Raw genomic sequence first — 17,183 nt, 5'->3', positions numbered from 1 at the left:
TGCGTTCCTTTACGAACATAGATCTGTTTTGACGTGATAACGTCCTATAAATCGATGAACGCCGGCTGCACGCACGAAAAAGCATGACTCGTTGTCACGTTCCGCCTGAGCCGAGCGCGCAAGACCCGGCCAACCACCGTGCGAGAAAATCTTCTATGATATCAAGCAGGTTAAGGCGGGCTTTTTAAAACCAGCAATTTAAAAAAAATTGATTTATTTGTCCAATTTCGTCATTTCAAATTAACAATTTATTGACATTGATTTGATTTCAGTTTATTTCTATGAGTAATTGTTCGTGATTGTATTTAATTAAATTATTTTAAATTAAATTTGCAAAAACTGTAAATGATATTAGAAACTCATTGCATCTAGAATTCCAAAAAAATTCTGTCAGAGCAGTATTTTATTACATAGGCTACTACGTCATCGAATTCTTGGAATGGTATGTATATTTAATATTTTGGTTCGGAAACTCATTAAATAGCACAATTTTGCATCTAGAATTCCAAAAAAAAATAATTCCGGGGGTGAGGGTCCCCGGACCACCGCTCTAGGACTGAGGTAAGGACTGAAAACGTTCCGACGTCCCTGTCGTGTGTGAGGGTTGTTGAAGGTTGTTGAAGGGTGTGCTAGGGGGCGGGTGTGGTGACCGCGTGCCTTGTCTGCCCTCCCAACTGTAGGGAGAACCACTGCGAGATCGAGCGGCGGAGGCGGAACAAGATGACGGCGTACATCACGGAGCTGTCGGACATGGTGCCCACGTGCAACGCGCTGGCGCGCAAGCCCGACAAGCTCACCATCCTGCGCATGGCCGTGGCGCACATGAAGGCGCTCAGGGGTGAGTGTCGCCCGCCTTTACCTTCGTGGGCCCCGTCGGCTGCGCCCCTATTGCACTTCTGGCATCGCCGAAACTCGGCATGAAAGAACGCCCCCAGTCATACAATTTTTCAACAGTATCAGCTGTAAGGGTTGTAGCAGGTTCAACTGAAAAAAAAAAAAAAAAACTCACGTCATCACTAGAGACCCGGAAAAATTCGCGGGTTCATTGACCTCCAGGATAGACTCCAATATCCTCCGCACACTCGGGCAAATGCCAACTGTTCATTGGCTGCTGACTTGTGAGGCGTCTCGACTGGGTGGCCTGTGATTCGACACTACTACGAGTGAAGGTCTCTAATTGGCCCTCAGTCCTCCAGATTAACAGTGAACCAATGGCAGAAGCAGCACTTAGGTAAAATTATTTGAATTTTAGCATAGCACGAAATGAATCCGCGAATTTTTCAGGTCTCTAGTCATCACTAGAGACCCGGAAAATTCGCGGATTCTTCTGACCTCAGGATAGAATTCAAAGTTATATGTCTGCTCGACCCATGTTTACTTTCCCATTGGTTTATTTCTTAGCGAGAACATTTTTCATCCTTGTTATTTGGCACCACCTGATTCGCTTACTTCTCTCCTAGCTGGACATCGTTGGCTCACGGTCGTAGAGGTGGCGTGTACAGATAACTGCGGTCCAATCATGAACACAGTGCGACAGTGTGGAGGTTTGCATTCTAACTTGCGACTAAACGAATGCGCGAAAATTCCGTGGCTCTATCCATCAGTAAGGATTGGAAAAATTCTCGTATTCAACGACCTCCAGGATAAGACTCCCAAGATCTTGTGCATACTCGGGCAAACGTCACCTGTTTTTTGGCTACTGACTCGTGAGGCGTCTCAAATGGGAGACTCGTGATTCGATACTGCTTTGAATGAGGGTCTATAGTTGGCCCACAGTCCTCCAGGTTAACAGTGAACCAATAGCAGAAGTTGCACAAAGGTACAATTATTTGCATTTTAGCGTGTCGTGTAATGAATCCACGAATTTTTCCGGTCTCTATCCATCAGCTGCGCCCCTATTGCACGTCATCACATCACCACTTCTGCCGAGACTCGGTTCGAACGTATGTCCATAAAAGAACGCCCCAGTCATTCAATTTTTGATAGTATCAGCTGTAAGCGTTGAAGCAGGTTCAACTGGGGAAAAAAATTCACATCATCACTTCTGTTTCGTGAAGATTCGGTTCGAACGTATGTCCATACAATTTTCAATAGTATCAGCTGTAAGCGTTTTAGTGTGTTGGTTCCAGGTCACAGTTATAAGAGTGAACTCATAAAGAGTTTTTTGATGAGCGCATGCCCTAGTACTTGCTTTGTTGTTTCCCCGCTTGCAGCGCTCCTGCGCAAAATGGCGACTCCTGAGCGTAAAGCGTTATTTTTCATGAGTGAATCTGTGTTTTCAGTTCAACGTGCGTTTCGTTTAAAGTTTAATTGTGGATACCCCCCTCGTGTGGCAAAAACATCCGTCTATGGTATAGGCAATTCGAGATGACAGAGCTCTTTTTTTTTTATTTTTTTTTTTCGTTGGCCTCCACGTTCACGCCATGCGATCCCCCCCCCCCCCTCCTTTTGGGCCTTTATAAAAGATCATCGTCAAGATCTACGTTCCGCCGCTACCTAATTATTTTTGCCAGATTTGAGACACAGAATTTAGGAGGCTGTTGCTTCCATTACTCCGGACGTGTTAACCAAAGTGTCAGGTTGGATGTGTGCCGTATTTAAGGCGCACACGTTCAACATTTGTAAGGAAAACCAGGTTAGTTTACTTTAAATTTGCTGTATGATTTTGTTGTAAGTGGTCTAAAATGAACTGTTATATACCATTAAACTGTGGCGTTCTTTTTTGGATTTACTGTAAATAAACATATTAACCAGTAATATTTTGATCAAAGTTTCTTCCTAGCAGTTCAACTACAATCGTTAATAAAAGCAAGCTATAAAAACTGGTTCATATATAAACAAACGTTCGCCATATTGGTATGTGAAAATCAGGGGGGGGGGGAGGGAAATGGGGGAGGGGTAGGAAACGGGTTCGTGTCTGATGGCTAGAGACCTGCAAAATTCGCGGATTCATTCGGTGATAGGCTAGAATTCAAACACATACATATACCTCTTAGATAATTTTGCTATTGGCTTACTGTTCATCTGGATGAATCTCAACCAGTTATATACCCTCAGCCAGTTATATACCCTCAACCAAAGAAGGATCGAATCACAGACAAACCAGCTGAGACGGCTTACAAGTCGGGCAGCCAATGAACTTGCGTTATTTGCCCGAGTGTACAGGGGTATGTGCAGTCTATCCTGAAGGCCATCGAAACCGCGAATTTTGCAGGTCTCTACTGATGGCTAATGCTCCATCTAGATCCTTTTCTAATCTCTGGCACTCATACGGTATCTCTTTATGCTGTGCTGCCAAGCATTACGAATAGTTGTTACTAATTCATAAGTTGAGTTACGGAATCGTGGGATGTGTTTTTGTTTATTACGGAAGCAGGAAAAACTTTGCGTCATCTAGAGACCTGTAAAATTCGCGGATTCATTTCGCGATAGGATAGAGTCCAAATACTTTTGACATTATTTTTCTTCAGTGATTGGGCCACAGTTTATCTGAAGGACTCTGGGCCAATGAAAAATCTTTAACAGAAGAATTAGCGGATCACGATCATTCCAGTCAACAGGTGTTACGAGTCGCTAACCAATCAGCAGATGTAATTTGCACGAGTGCATAGAGGATCATGGAGTCTATCCTTTAGGGATTTGGAATCGCGAATTTTACAGGTCTCTAGTAATGAAACATGGTTGAGAACGAACCCTTCGATCTGTTTTGTAAACCTGATATCTCTTACAAATAGTACATAGTCTGTACGTGTTCCTATATACATTCAGGTACAGCATATTATTTTTTTCCCGCTCACTAATGAACAGTTTTGTGAACAGTCCAAAAATGTATTAATTTGTGATTACAACAAAAAAATTGTTTTCGTATTCGGCTCTGCTAATACTTACAGTAGGGCTGTGCATATGTTATTCAATCCTTAAAAGCTGCTTGTTTTTTTGACGTGACAACGTCTAATAAATCGATGTAAGCCGGCTGCACGCACGAAAAAGTATCCCGTTACGCACATTGTTCCGTTACGCTGTGTCCCCTTACGCTCATTGTACGCTTGCGCCGCATCTATCTCTCTTCCACTCGATTGGCCTATGCGTCCGAGGAGAAGAAAGACAGCGGCAGCACACAACTTACATCTACACGTGAACTGTTTCGTCGACTGTTTATAAAGTGAAGTGAAAAGTTAATGTGTTTTTCATTACTTAATACAACAACAATTTCGGCAATAAAGGTTAATTATTCTTGCATTTTACAAATCTGATTACTAGTATAATTTAAAGTATTTATTCTTTTATTATTAAAATAAAAATAATTCATTTTTATTCATAATAGTATGCAATCATTTCATCAATGTTTTGTTATGACGTCAAGTTAAACTGTCGTACGTAAACCGACTTTACAGACAACCAATTTTTTTTTGTTCTACGTCTTATGTTCGTTAGCCAGTGCTAGAAAATGAATAAATCATACGCCGTCATGCCAGGTGCGCGCGCTGAGTATAGCCGCTAAGTAACAGTTCCGCTTTTAATAGCGCCGCGTGAACTAACAGCCCTGCCTTCACGTACCAGAAACGTCCTTAATGCCGCAGTCCGCCGCCTTAGCTTACCTTAAGGCCCCTTCTCACGCGTCGTGTTGAATTTCGTACTCATACTTCCTTAGGCGCGTTACGGGAAAAATGACGAGAGTGAATTGTTTTCTCAGAATGAAATAAAACTACGCACAAGAAACCATTATATTTGTGCTTTTAAATCTTATACTTTAGTTAATGATATTGAATACTGGCCCGTATCATTAAAAACATTTATATTTTGTGAAGATTAGTGATAGAAATTTGTTTTATAAACTTTTTCAAGCGTTTTAATGAAATTGAAGTTAGATTATATATATGGGTTATATGTTATATATGGGGTTGTAAATCTGTATGGAGCTAGGCGAAATTGTTTTATACTTTTTAGTCCATTTTAAAATCGTGGTACATTATAAAAGTTTTTTTTTATAGTCGGGTGTGTGAAGTTTTGTTACTGATTTTAAACATCTGGATGAGATTATTTCACAGTCATGTGGTAAATTTTATGTTTATTTCAGTTTCTCTTTACCTTGTAATATTTGTACCGAACAGACAAACTGACAGACAAGAGAGCGAGTTAATAGAAACGTGTTAAAAATAATTAATAGAAATAAAATCATAAAAGGACTAGAGTTATATTATAAAAACGGTTGTTAAAGTATAGATAAAAAAAAATTCCAACAAATACTCAGTTTTCAATATTAATATAACACGTGCAGCTATATAATTATTTAATTTAGTAACATAATCGAGGTCAATTTTAACTAATAATGAAAATCAATAAATATGCTGAACGTTTATTCAAATTCATTCATTTTTAATTATTTATTATTAAATACCTAATAATGTTAGAATTTGTAAATGTATAATGCAAATAAATTATACATACGGGAACCTGACCTCACTGAATTTGAAAATAAATAAACGTTTTCAATTATATGGACCAGTATTGATTTAAATCTCTAAAGTATAAGATTTAAAAGCACATATGTAATTTTTTAATTGTATGTAGGTTCTCTCTCTTTTTTTTTTCGTCCTGTGAAAATTTCGTTGCATGGTGCGCGCGCATCGTCAGAAATTCAACTCTGATGGTTTTATCCAAGAAGCGCCTGAAGGAGTACAGCACAGCTTCTGAAATGAAGAGATGGTCTTCTCGCACTGACGGACTGTGCTGTTCTCGCGTGCTGTTCGTCAGGCGAGCGCCTGATAAACAACAGTGAGCCCAACCGCTGTGATTGCAGGCTTCGCGCCGTTGTTCGCGCGGGGCCTAACTGTCTCGTTACGGCGTCGCCGTTGCTAATTGAATATTTTTCGGCGGTTCCTCGGCCCTAACCTGGATGCGACGGCGACCGGTAAGCCTCTCTATCTCTCTCTCTCTCTCTATCTCTCTCTCTCTCTCTCTCTCTCTCTCTATCTATCTCTCTCTCGGGGCTTGCGAAATGGGCGGAGATAATACGCGATAAGGCAAATTTGCTAATTGTTACGGTTGGTGATAAACTACGTGGTCATTGCGGAACAGTTTTTTTTTTTTTTTTTTTTTTTTCGCGTGAGAGACAACAACACTCATTCCTCTAATATTTGCTTGAATTTAATTAAGATAATGTGTGGACGGATGGCAGGTAAATTTTTTTTCTTTGCGAGGGAAAAAAAATTTGCACGCTCGTTAGACTGCAATTGTATACCTCTCCGCCAGACGTTTCTTCCTTGTAATTGGCGTCGCATCTTCAAGAGAAGCCATATGCCTCGTCTGGACGCGTTTCTTCGTAAGCCAATTCAAAAATTAGGTTTCAAACAAAAACCCTTTAAAAAAAACTTAACGTTCCAATGATTTTTTGAGAAAACAGAATTTTTACTGACATACGAATTATTATGTTGAAAAGTGGAGATTTGTATGCCAAAGTCTGCATACGAACTGATAGTTCAAAAATGTGTACAACATGATTCCATGCTTTCAGCACATTCCAGGAATGACATCAACATTTGCCTTTTAAGTTCCTTAGAACCATTCAATAATCATTTCTTAAGTTGATAAATAATGTTATAAACATTGAAGTATGATTATTTATTTAAAATAACGTGAAGGAAAGAAATGGGGTGTGGCTGTGTCATGGACACGGCCGTGTGTTGTACGTGAATACGTGTACGTAACAGGTAATATTTTCTATACAAAATATAAAAACGCTATTTTATGTACTTTTCTAATCATGTTTTTTTTTATTTTAACACCGTATTTATTCACTGAAACTATTTTACACTAATGTTTTATATATGCAATCGATAGATTTTGACGAGAGCTGACGATTGAAAACCAAACGAACGTCGTAGCTTCTCCGAGTCAAAAGTTGTACTAAATGGAAATCTCGAAACGCAGCAAAATGACCTCAAAAAAGCGGCGCTTCCCCCCTCCACCGCGCGCGATGCTTCACAGTTCTCACTTTGCGTAACGAATTCTTTGATCCTTTAGCTATCCAGTGGTGTAATTAAATTTTTTATGGAGACGACAGATATGTAGCTGCAACACCAAACTGTACGCCCCGATTTTGTTGTTCGTTTTTTGAATTGCCTCCCAATATGGAAGCAATTTTAAAGACTTATTCACGTCAAAAGTAGAAAGAAAATAATTCCTGATACTACCCCTTTAAAGTAGGCACAGTAAACTGTTCCAGTGACGCGAGAATGACTACCCTCGCCTCACTGTGGCGCGCACTTATTCCAGGTCGGGACTACATTCCGCCGTGCTGTTTGTTACTCCGCCGTTGTAAATAGGCCGCGTGGCTGAGGCTGATCCGAGATTCTGCGCTCTGTATTCTGCACTGCTTCACTTCAGTGTTTATAAGACTATTTAATTATGTTCGCAGGCTTTCACGGCCATTTGTCTGAAGTAGCTTGGCTTCTGGGTTGTAGCCGCGTTCTTGGCGAATAATTCACTGACGTTTCGGTCGAAATTGCAGTCGCCATCATCAGGGAGCAGTTCACTACTGGAGGTAACTGAGTTGTAAAGGTGACTGAGTAAAGGAGTAGAAGTAACCGCTCCCTGATGATGGCGACTGCAATGTCGACCGAAAACGTCGGTGAATTATTCCGCCAAGGAAACGGCTACAACCCAGAAGCCAAGCTACTATAAGACTACTTCCTGACACGAAATTTTGAGTAGAGAAAAAAAAACACAAAAATGCGAGGAGGCTCGCGTCATAATTACTTGAATCTGTAAATCTTAACAGGTTCTAGTGACTTAAACTTTTTTTCGCGAAAAACTGGTTCTATTAAAGTCCACGTTAAGAAAATATAATCCTTGTATAATGGTTTTACAGACGGTTAGTTAAGGGCCACGCTTACCTAACTGTGCATAGCTTCAGAAGGAAAAAAAAAACACGATTTATTAACTGCTCTGGATATCGGAGTGAAGTCTGTTTACTAAAGACATTTAAGAATATCTTAACTCCGAGGGCGTAGCAGTTCTGTTTCAGAATTTTAATTACTAAACAGATTTTTGTAGAAGAGTGGAAATGTCTAAAACGCGTGTTTTCATAAAACAAATATCTAGTAATAAAACATCGGTGTAGATCCTTGAATTGACGAAAAAACTTCTGTAGAGAAAAATAATGTAGTCCTTGTCAACTTCACAAATGCTAGTGTTTGAATTTCTGAATTTTCCCTACCTCATATATTTTTCATAAATTAATATTCCTCCAATTTCAAATCTTTCAAATACTAACGACACCGATGGTGTTGAATGACTTGATAATTTGATTGGACCAATTAAGAATTTAATCACAAACTAGCAAAGATTAAAAAAACGCAAAATAGTTGTTCGGGAACAGGAAAAAAAATACTTTTTTCATAACTGAAGCTACTTCGTGAATAAAAAAACAACTCAGTTTAAGTAAGTTGTTTTGATCCTTGTTATGTCTCGTCAGCGTTGATTGGCTAGCCGTGGCTATCGTCGTCGTAAGGATTGTATTTTATTCAACTTCTATTATTAGGGTACTTTAATATCTCTGCAACTTTCGAGACTGTTACGACTAACGACGCATTGCAGAACCGGCTTTATCCTACTGATCATGTGTTGCCTTTTGTGGTTGTTTGGGATCGGCGCTGTATGTTTAAGCCGGGTGGAAACGAGGTGGTAATACACAGCTTGGGACGAAGCACCGCTGTGCAAACATCTTGCTCTGCGTTCACAGTTTGCCATTACAGAAACACCGCGCCGAATTATGTATGCAGGGTGCAATTGCAGCGAATTACACCGCCGGGGAAACAACTTGCAAATGTCTGTTGCCGGTATTTTTCCTGCTCTTTTCAGCTCCTGCACAGGGCGATTATTTTTGTGTGGCTGCCATAATGTGACACTGTGAATTCCAGTGAAGCCTGCGCTTCACTGACCCTCGATCAGATCCTGAACATAAGTTCGCCGCTTTGCGGTCTGAGATATCATGCATTTCCATTAATTTTTTAAAGTATTTTTAACGTTGCTGACTTGATCTAACCAGTGTTTAATTTTATTTACAATCACCCATGCGTGCGAAAAGCCAGCCTCAGGAAATTTTTGCGAGAGTGTTTTCTGGAACAATTTTTGACGTGACAACGTCTAATAAATCGATGAACGCCGGCTGCACGCACGAAAAAGTGTCCCGTTACGCACCTTGTTCTGTTACGATGTGTCCCGTTACGCTGTGTTCCGTTACGCTGTCGGCGAGTGCAGTAATAATAGGTTATGTTACAATTGACTAAAAAAATTATGGTGATTCATATAATTGATTATAGATATTTGATTACAGTTTATTTATATGAAAACTTGTTCATAATTATATTTAAACTTTATAGCTAAACGCCAGTTTTTTAAAATTAATTACAAGTCATCTACACGTGAACTGTTTTGTCGACTGTTTATAAAGTGAAGTGAAAAGTTAATGTGGTTTTGATTGCTTATTACAACAACAATTTCGGCAATAAAGGTTAATTATTCTTGCATTTTAAAAATCTGATTACTAGTATAATTTCAAGTACATGTTCTTTTATTATTAAAATAAAAAGGATTCAATTTTATTCATAAAAGTATGCAATCATTTCATCAATGTTTTGTTATGACTTTGTCACGTTAAACTATCGTCCGTACACCGACTTTACAGACAACCAATTTTTTTTTTTTGAAATGTCCAACTGTTACTTTAAAAACAAATTATGAATCTCGTAATGTTTTTTTTTTTTTTTTTAAATTTTGAGGACAGATTTAGTGAGGGGTGGACGATCGAAGGTTTTTTTTTTGTCTTCTCTCTATCTGTATCGATGTATCTTTATCTGTGTCACCTCCGTGTGTCTATCTCTCTCAACAGCTCCGGTTACCAGTCTGGTCAGCTGGGAGAGGTTGGGTAGGCCTCCACCGGACCGCGGGTTCGCTGGGTGATAGAGGAGTCCCCAGTGTGAGGCGGGAGACTGGGGCAGGCGCCAGAAGTGATGACAACTCCAGAGGGCTAAGGGAGCATCCAACTTTCTGGTCAGCTGAGTGGGGTAGGGGGCTGGAGGTGGTGCATAAGCTGGGATGGGTAGCCTCAGCCCCCGTGTATAGCTAACGACTCTAACGCCCCTCCAGGTTGCGTATGCGGCGTATCCGCATCCATGCCCATGCGGGGGGCCCCAGCCTTAAAATCCTGTGAGGCATGAAGGCTGGGTTATCAAATAGGAGGAGAGATCCTCAAAACTTGTCCATCTCTCTCACGCGTGCTATTTCTCTCTCGCGGCACGCCGGGATCGTGATGCAAAAGGATGCCCAGAAGGGCGGTGACAGTGATGATGTTCCTCCCGATGAATGTTCCCGAGGTTGCGATGGGCCGAGGGGGCGGGGGGGGGGGTGACTCATCAGGCCCCAGTCTCCCCGTAAAGGACGCAGCTCTGGCCCATAGAGGGAGCATGCAGCTGGGCGAACCCTCCCTGACCATGACCCGGTGATCGGGTGGACTGATTCTGCGCGTGTCCTGCGCACGTGCGCCGTCTCGACTCCCCTCCAACCGAGCGACGCCATCTTGGTGAAGGCAAGGCTTATGTGTAGAGACCCGGAAATTTCGTGAATTCATCTAGCATCAGGGTAAAATTTCAAAGTCATAGGTGTGCTAAACCCAAGTTTGTTTTCCCATTGGTTGATATCTTAGCGAGAATAGTTTTAGCCTTGTTAATTGGCACTACCTGATTCGCCTGCTTCTCTCCTAGCCGGGCATCGTTGGCTCACGGTCGCAGAGGGGCGTGTCCGAATAGCTGCGGTCCAATCACGAACACGGTGCGAGAGTGTGAAGGGTTTGCATTCTAACTTGCGCGAAATTTCCGTATCTCAACTTATGTGTTATGTCCCGTTCCACGTCATCATTTTATATTTACGTTCCACGGGATTTAACTTGCCGATTTTTTTTTTTTACGGTACTACAGAATTGTAGTTCTTTAATAGCAAAGGTCTTATCTTCTAAGGATGACTCACATTATATCAATATCAATCTCTAAAGTATATAATTTAAAAGCACTTTTTTTTTGTTTTGCCTTTTTTTTTTTCATTCTGTAAAAATTTTGTTGTATGGTGCGCGCGCATCTTAAAAATTTACACTTTTTTTTCCGTAACGCGCTTAAAGAAGTCTAGCTTAAAAAAAGAAAACATAGTGTTATTTGTCACTCGGGGTGGGGCAGTAGAGCTCTACTTCGTCCTTGGTCACCCATGCAGGGACCACACACACTCACACACACACTCACACACACACACACACGTGTTAGTTAATTACAATGTGATAAAGGTACTGTCGTCGCGCCGCTTGGGAAACACCCGTTACACGGTGCTCAGCCACTCGTCAAGGCGGGGGTCCGCTAATTAAACATCCTTCAACTATACCCTGTCTCACGCTTAGATTGCAGTGCAGAGTAATATTGTCGCGCACTGTTGCCAGATTGATACCACCTCGCCGGTTAACATAAAAAAAAAAATATTTTCAAGCCATCTTCAATTATAATGAGCAAAGGGAATTATTAATGATTTAAAATTTTACGTTCGAAGACCACAAATTAGTGTCCCTCGACAAAAAAAATTTGCTTGTCTGTAAAGTCGGTTTACCGACGATAGTTTAACGTGACAACGTCATAACAAAACATTGATGAAATGATTGCATACTTTTATGAATAAAATTGAATCATTTTTATTGAACTATCACTATTTTGTATGGATTAAAAGGAGTGAAATGAAATCTACAATTTAATTGATAAATTTACTTTTATTTGCACTCATTAATTCAAATATGTTTATTACTTTAACGAACAGATTATTTTAACTATAACTTTTATACATGTTTGCTATTTAACTTCTTCCAATCTGTGTTATTCTGTTAAGGATAGGACAATGATAGGAAAAGTAGGAAACGAATGGGAGTGTTTAAAGTTTAATGTGCCTCGAAAAAGTCAAATCTATGGTTGTTCCAATCGAGTGGAAGAGAGATAGATGCGGCGCAAGCGTACAATGAGCGTAACGGGACAAAGCGTAACGGGACAATGACGTAACGGGACACCTTTTTCGTGCGTGCAGCCGGCGTTCATCAATTTATTAGACGTTGTCACGTCAAAAAATTTCAGTGCCCAACACCAAAAGAAACTATTTGTCACAGTATATCACTTTTAATAGCACGGCATTCCATAAAATTGTGTCTCATGCTCAAATAGTAGAAATTTTTGAACATTAAATATTATTATAAAAAAATATTGAAACAAAGATTTCGTCTTTCAATCACGACTCCTCAGAATTATATATATATATATATATATATATATATATATATATATATATATATATGTATATATATATATATATATATATATTCACATTCCATTTTTACCATAATGAAATACAGTGTTTTGTTTCCAATACATTTTTCTAATTTTTATTACACTACAAAGATGTGTCTGAAACGTATTGGCTCTTTGGTGTGTATCTAGTAACATAGCACACCGAAACAAGGAAAGTGTTAATGGAAAAAAAATCGCACATTGGAAAGAGAAAATAAGTGCCCATTCAAGTGCAAACTGCAATGTGAGTTGTTCTCTTGATCGGAAGCAATTTGGGAAACTCGATGAACAAGTAAACTGACCCGGTGGGGAGGAGGGGGAGGAATGGAAAACAGAAAAAAAAAGTAGGTTGAAAAAGTGTCTTCAAAACTTGGATAACTCAGGGAAATTGTCAATGTAAAATTACAAAACAAATTGATGTCAGTACTATGCAGTAACTTCATGTCTTAAAAATCAATATTGGTATTTTAATACAAATCGTAGTAATCCGTATCCGATTTTCACTAACATTCATTATTCATTATCATTGACATTCATTATTCATCAAATATCTTTAGGTCTTCAGTTTAGTTACAATATATGATAGATTTTTTCAAAGTTTGATCAAACAAATATATTCAGTATCTTTATCAGATGAACATTGCTGTTTACGCAGTGTTGATCAAAATGAGAACTGTCAAACTGTACGTTGGGCTTACGCATTACCGCTTTAGAAATTCCAGTCTTAAACTGTTTTGTCATAAATTAAATCTTACAGATACCTGGCACTTTACTGTGCATATTTCTTCAGTAAAAAAAACGTTTTGGAATTAATCACATACTTTTCTTACAGTGATAAAATAACAATACCCTGAAATTGCGCGAGTGAAACATTTCTTTGATAACTCATTGTTTTGAAACCTCACTCCCGCGGAAAGAAAAAAATAATCAGGAGACCTTTGTTTGAAAAAAAAAAAATTGGAATTCGCGTCAGTATAGTCTGTGTCATGTAACAACGCGCCTCAAATTTGACGGTTACGAAAGTAGTAGAAGTGGTAACGCATTTTCCAACGGTTACTCTTAAAGCATGACGTGATGATTAGAGACCTGCAAAATTCGCGGTTTCGATGGCCTTCAGGATAGACTGCACATACCCCTGTACACTCGGGAAGATAACGCAAGTTCATCGGCTGCCGACTTGTAAGTCGTCTTAGCTGGTTTGTCTGTGATTGGATCCTTCTTTGGTTGAGGGTTTATAACTGGTTGAGATTCGTCCAGATGCACAGTAAGCCAATGTCAAAATTATCTAAGAGGTATATGTGTTTGAATTCTAGCCTATCACCGAATGAATCAGCGAATTTTGCAGGTCTCTAGTGATGATTCTTTGCGAACAATTGCTTACGAACACCGACATCCACACGGAGTTTTTCGGCGTACACTGTTCACAAGAACAATAGCGGCAGAAGGATAGGTAGACCATTGTGTCTACTTTCTGAGAACCGCCGAACAGTGGCGACTGTAGACTTTGCGGGGGCCTGGACCCATTTACTTTTGAGGGGCCGTAGTATTTAGTAAATGAGCCTTACCGGGAAACTGGTAAGGCGGAAGGAACAAGATATATGGAAATGCACATATGGAGCATAAAGGTCAGATTCTGGGGCGAGGGTGTTGAAGCCGAAAAGGAAGGGGTATTTCAGTGTACTACACGAACCAATATGGCGGCCTTTTTTTTTTTTAACAAATGTATCAGCTGTACATGTGAAGGTTAAATTGGGGATAAATGTCAACATAGGTATATCATTATAATTTTATCATGAAGATTTGTTTTGGACTTTTAATACATATTAACATATTAACCAGTAATATTTAGATATAATTTTCTTCCGATCACCTTAACTGCAGTCGTTAGTAAAAGCAGACCATAACAGCTGATACAAAATATAAATAAACGTCCGCCATATTGGTATGTGAAAATCAGGGGGGAAAAAACGGCTTCACTTCTGACGGCTAATACTACATCTGTATCCTCTTCTAATCTCTGGGGAGGAACAGCCCCCAGAGAAAAGAAGGTTAAAAGGTCTCCACCATGGAAAATTTTGAAAACTAAACTCTTTGTAACAACAAATTTTAAGCCAACCTAGAACTTAAAATTTTGATCATGTTTTTGCTAAGTTAGCTTATTAAATTTTAAATATTATTTTCAGATCAATTATACTCGGGTAGTGTTGGAAAAAAAAAATGCTAACGATCAAACTCTGTCGAAAACACGTAATTACAAGGGACCGGAAAAATTCGCGGATTCAATGACCTCTAGGATAGCCGCCATTATCCTCTGCACATCTCAAGTAAACACGCGTGTTCATTGGGTACTAAATTGTGGGGCGTCTCCACTGGGTAGCTTGCGATTCGACGCTTCTTTGGCCGATAGTCTCTCATTGGCCCAGAGAACTCCAGTTAAACTGCGAGCCAATAGCAGAACCAGCAGAATTGTACACGTTTGAATTTCAGCCTATCGCGAAATGAATCCGCGATTTTTTCAGGTCTCTAGTCATTACACGAGGCAAAAAAATCTATTAAAGTTTTTTTTTCTAGTATGAAATCGAAAGGTTTTTACCAGCACTTATAAAATTACTCGCTAGTTACAATTTAATTGTTCCTCTTCCCGTTTATTCCCATTATTTTTTTCAGAGAAAAGTAGACGAACCAGGAAAATGGAACTAAAGCGGAACGGTACGAGATCAGTTACGTGACTCAGGCTCAGAGTTGATTTCCAGACGTGGGTCGTCAATCATTCAGAAACTTTTGACGTGACAACGTATAATAAATCTATGAACGCCGGCTGCACGCACGAAAAAGGATGACTCATTGTCCCGTTACGTTCATTGTCCCGTTGCGCTTTGTCCCGTTACGCTCATTGTACGCTTGCGCCGCATCTATCTCTGTTCCCCTCGATTGGAACAACCATCGATTTGACTTTTTCGAGGCACATTAAACTTGAAACACTCCCATTCGTTTCCTACTTTTCCTATCATCGTCCTATCCTTAACAGAATAACACAGATTGGAAGAAGTTAAATAGCAAACATGTATAAAAGTTATAGTTAAAATAATCTGTTCGTTAAAGTAATAAACATATTTGAATTAATGAGTGCAAATAAAAGTAAATTTATCAATTAAATTGTAGATTTCATATAAAATAGTGATAATTCAATAAAAATGATTAAATTTTATTCATAAAAGTATGCAATCATTTCATCAATGTTTTGTTATGACGTCACGTTAAACTATCGTCCGTAAACCGATTTTACAGACAAAACAATTTTTTTAAGTGAAAACCTCTATGGGAAGGTTTGGAGTAAATTCATGTAAGTCGTCATCGACATGGTCACGTGACGTGTTAACGATAACACTATATCTGTTCCTATTAGTATAACTTATTGCGCTTTTAAATCTTAAGTTCACGATTACTGTGCAGTAAAAAGTGAGTATAAAGTGTATATTAATATTCTCATATAGATATATAGTTTGAATAACGAAGAAAACGGAGTCTTTGTAGCAATATAACCAACAAATTAAGAACATCATTTTTTTAATACCTGCAATTACTATGCAGTGTGTATTTTATAGTAATTTAGGAGTTATTTTACTAACGTGATAAAACAAATTTTTTGTGTGATAATATTTTTTTTCGTAAAAATTGCGAAAACGTTTTCACTTCTGTCGGCAGTCCTCATGACTGCTTTGAATTTTTTTTTTTATCTCGGTGTCTTCTGAAAATCGAAGAATCTCGGAAGGAAAAAAAAATGTTAATCTATAAATTGTTGTAGTACACCTTCCCCCATTTTTTTTATTTTTTATTTTTCGTGAAATTACTGTTTGCAACTGTGATGCATGAGAGTATACGTTTTGAAATGCCCTCTTGGTGCAAGACCTACGCAATTTTTCTCTTCCTCGTGCGGTTCTCTAGATCCTTGGTGAGTTCGACACTACTGCCAGCACCTCGAAAACTTCCCCCCCCCCCTCCCGCACACAAGAGACACTCGAACTTGTGTTTTAAGCGCGATGGGGTGTTTCTCGACATGGAGCGTGTTACCGAGGGGGGTGGGGGAAGTAGGGGAGGGGGATTATTGGTGAATTCGGGGAATTGGCGGTCGGAAATTGCATCGCTGGGGTGGGGGGGAGGAGGTTTCTTTTGGTGTCTCGGAGAAGACGGAAGTCGTGCAACTGGGGCGATAAAAGCATGGGTAGGAGTCTTCCGCAAAGGAAGAGCGTTTGTGTACTTGTGTGTGTGTGTGTGTGTGTGTGTGTATGTGCAAGAGGGGGTTATTTCCTCCACTCTTACCCCCTCCTACCCATCGTACCCCTCCCGATCGAGGCAAACAGCCTGTGATCAAGTATTCATGAGGCGCAAGCGACAGAGTGGGGGGGGGGGGGGAGGTCATCCCCCGTGTGTTAATATTGTATCAGACCGCCGGTAACGCTAGCGTGTGTGTGTATATGTGTGTGTCTCGGTAGATCGGCTTCAACTCAGGCTGCGTCTAGCTTTTGGGTGAGGGGTGGGTAGGGGAATCCTGGGGGTGAGAGGGGACACACCAGAACACACTGTCTCCCTCTACTATCCCATCTTCGTCTTTTTTTCCCCCCTCTCCCAATTCCTTCAATCAACTTAATCAAATGATTTTCCCTCCGGCCTTTTTCCCTCGTCCCAGCCTTTTTCTTTCTTTCTTTTCTTCTCCCTCCCTCTCCCACTCTACCACCTGTTTCCGATCGACGTTTGCTGCTGCAGGTAGCACCAGGCCGAAAAAAACATTTTGCTCCCCTCCTTTACCTTTGCGGA

The 17,183-nt window shown here is 39.8% G+C and overlaps 1 protein-coding gene across 8 annotated transcripts in view; it reads left to right on the top strand.

The window, feature by feature from the left end:
- LOC134540263 (aryl hydrocarbon receptor nuclear translocator homolog) overlaps nt 1-17,183 on the top strand; it is a 286,817-nt gene that overhangs the window by 208,878 nt on the left and 60,756 nt on the right. For 6 of the 8 annotated variants that reach the window (XM_063382914.1, XM_063382916.1, XM_063382912.1 and 3 more), the window contains one exon: nt 681-838. In XM_063382914.1, coding sequence (XP_063238984.1) covers nt 681-838 — 158 coding nt within the window. Of the gene's footprint in view, nt 1-677; nt 839-17,183 lie in introns of all 8 variants that reach the window. The other 2 variants (XM_063382917.1, XM_063382915.1) reach the window with 1 other exon arrangement.

This window comes from Bacillus rossius, chromosome 16 (assembly GCF_032445375.1).
Source record: "Bacillus rossius redtenbacheri isolate Brsri chromosome 16, Brsri_v3, whole genome shotgun sequence".
NCBI classification, from domain to species: Eukaryota; Metazoa; Arthropoda; class Insecta; order Phasmatodea; family Bacillidae; genus Bacillus; species Bacillus rossius.
The sequence above is the reverse complement of the archived record's forward strand: the minus strand, read 5'-3'. Positions and strand labels throughout refer to the sequence as shown.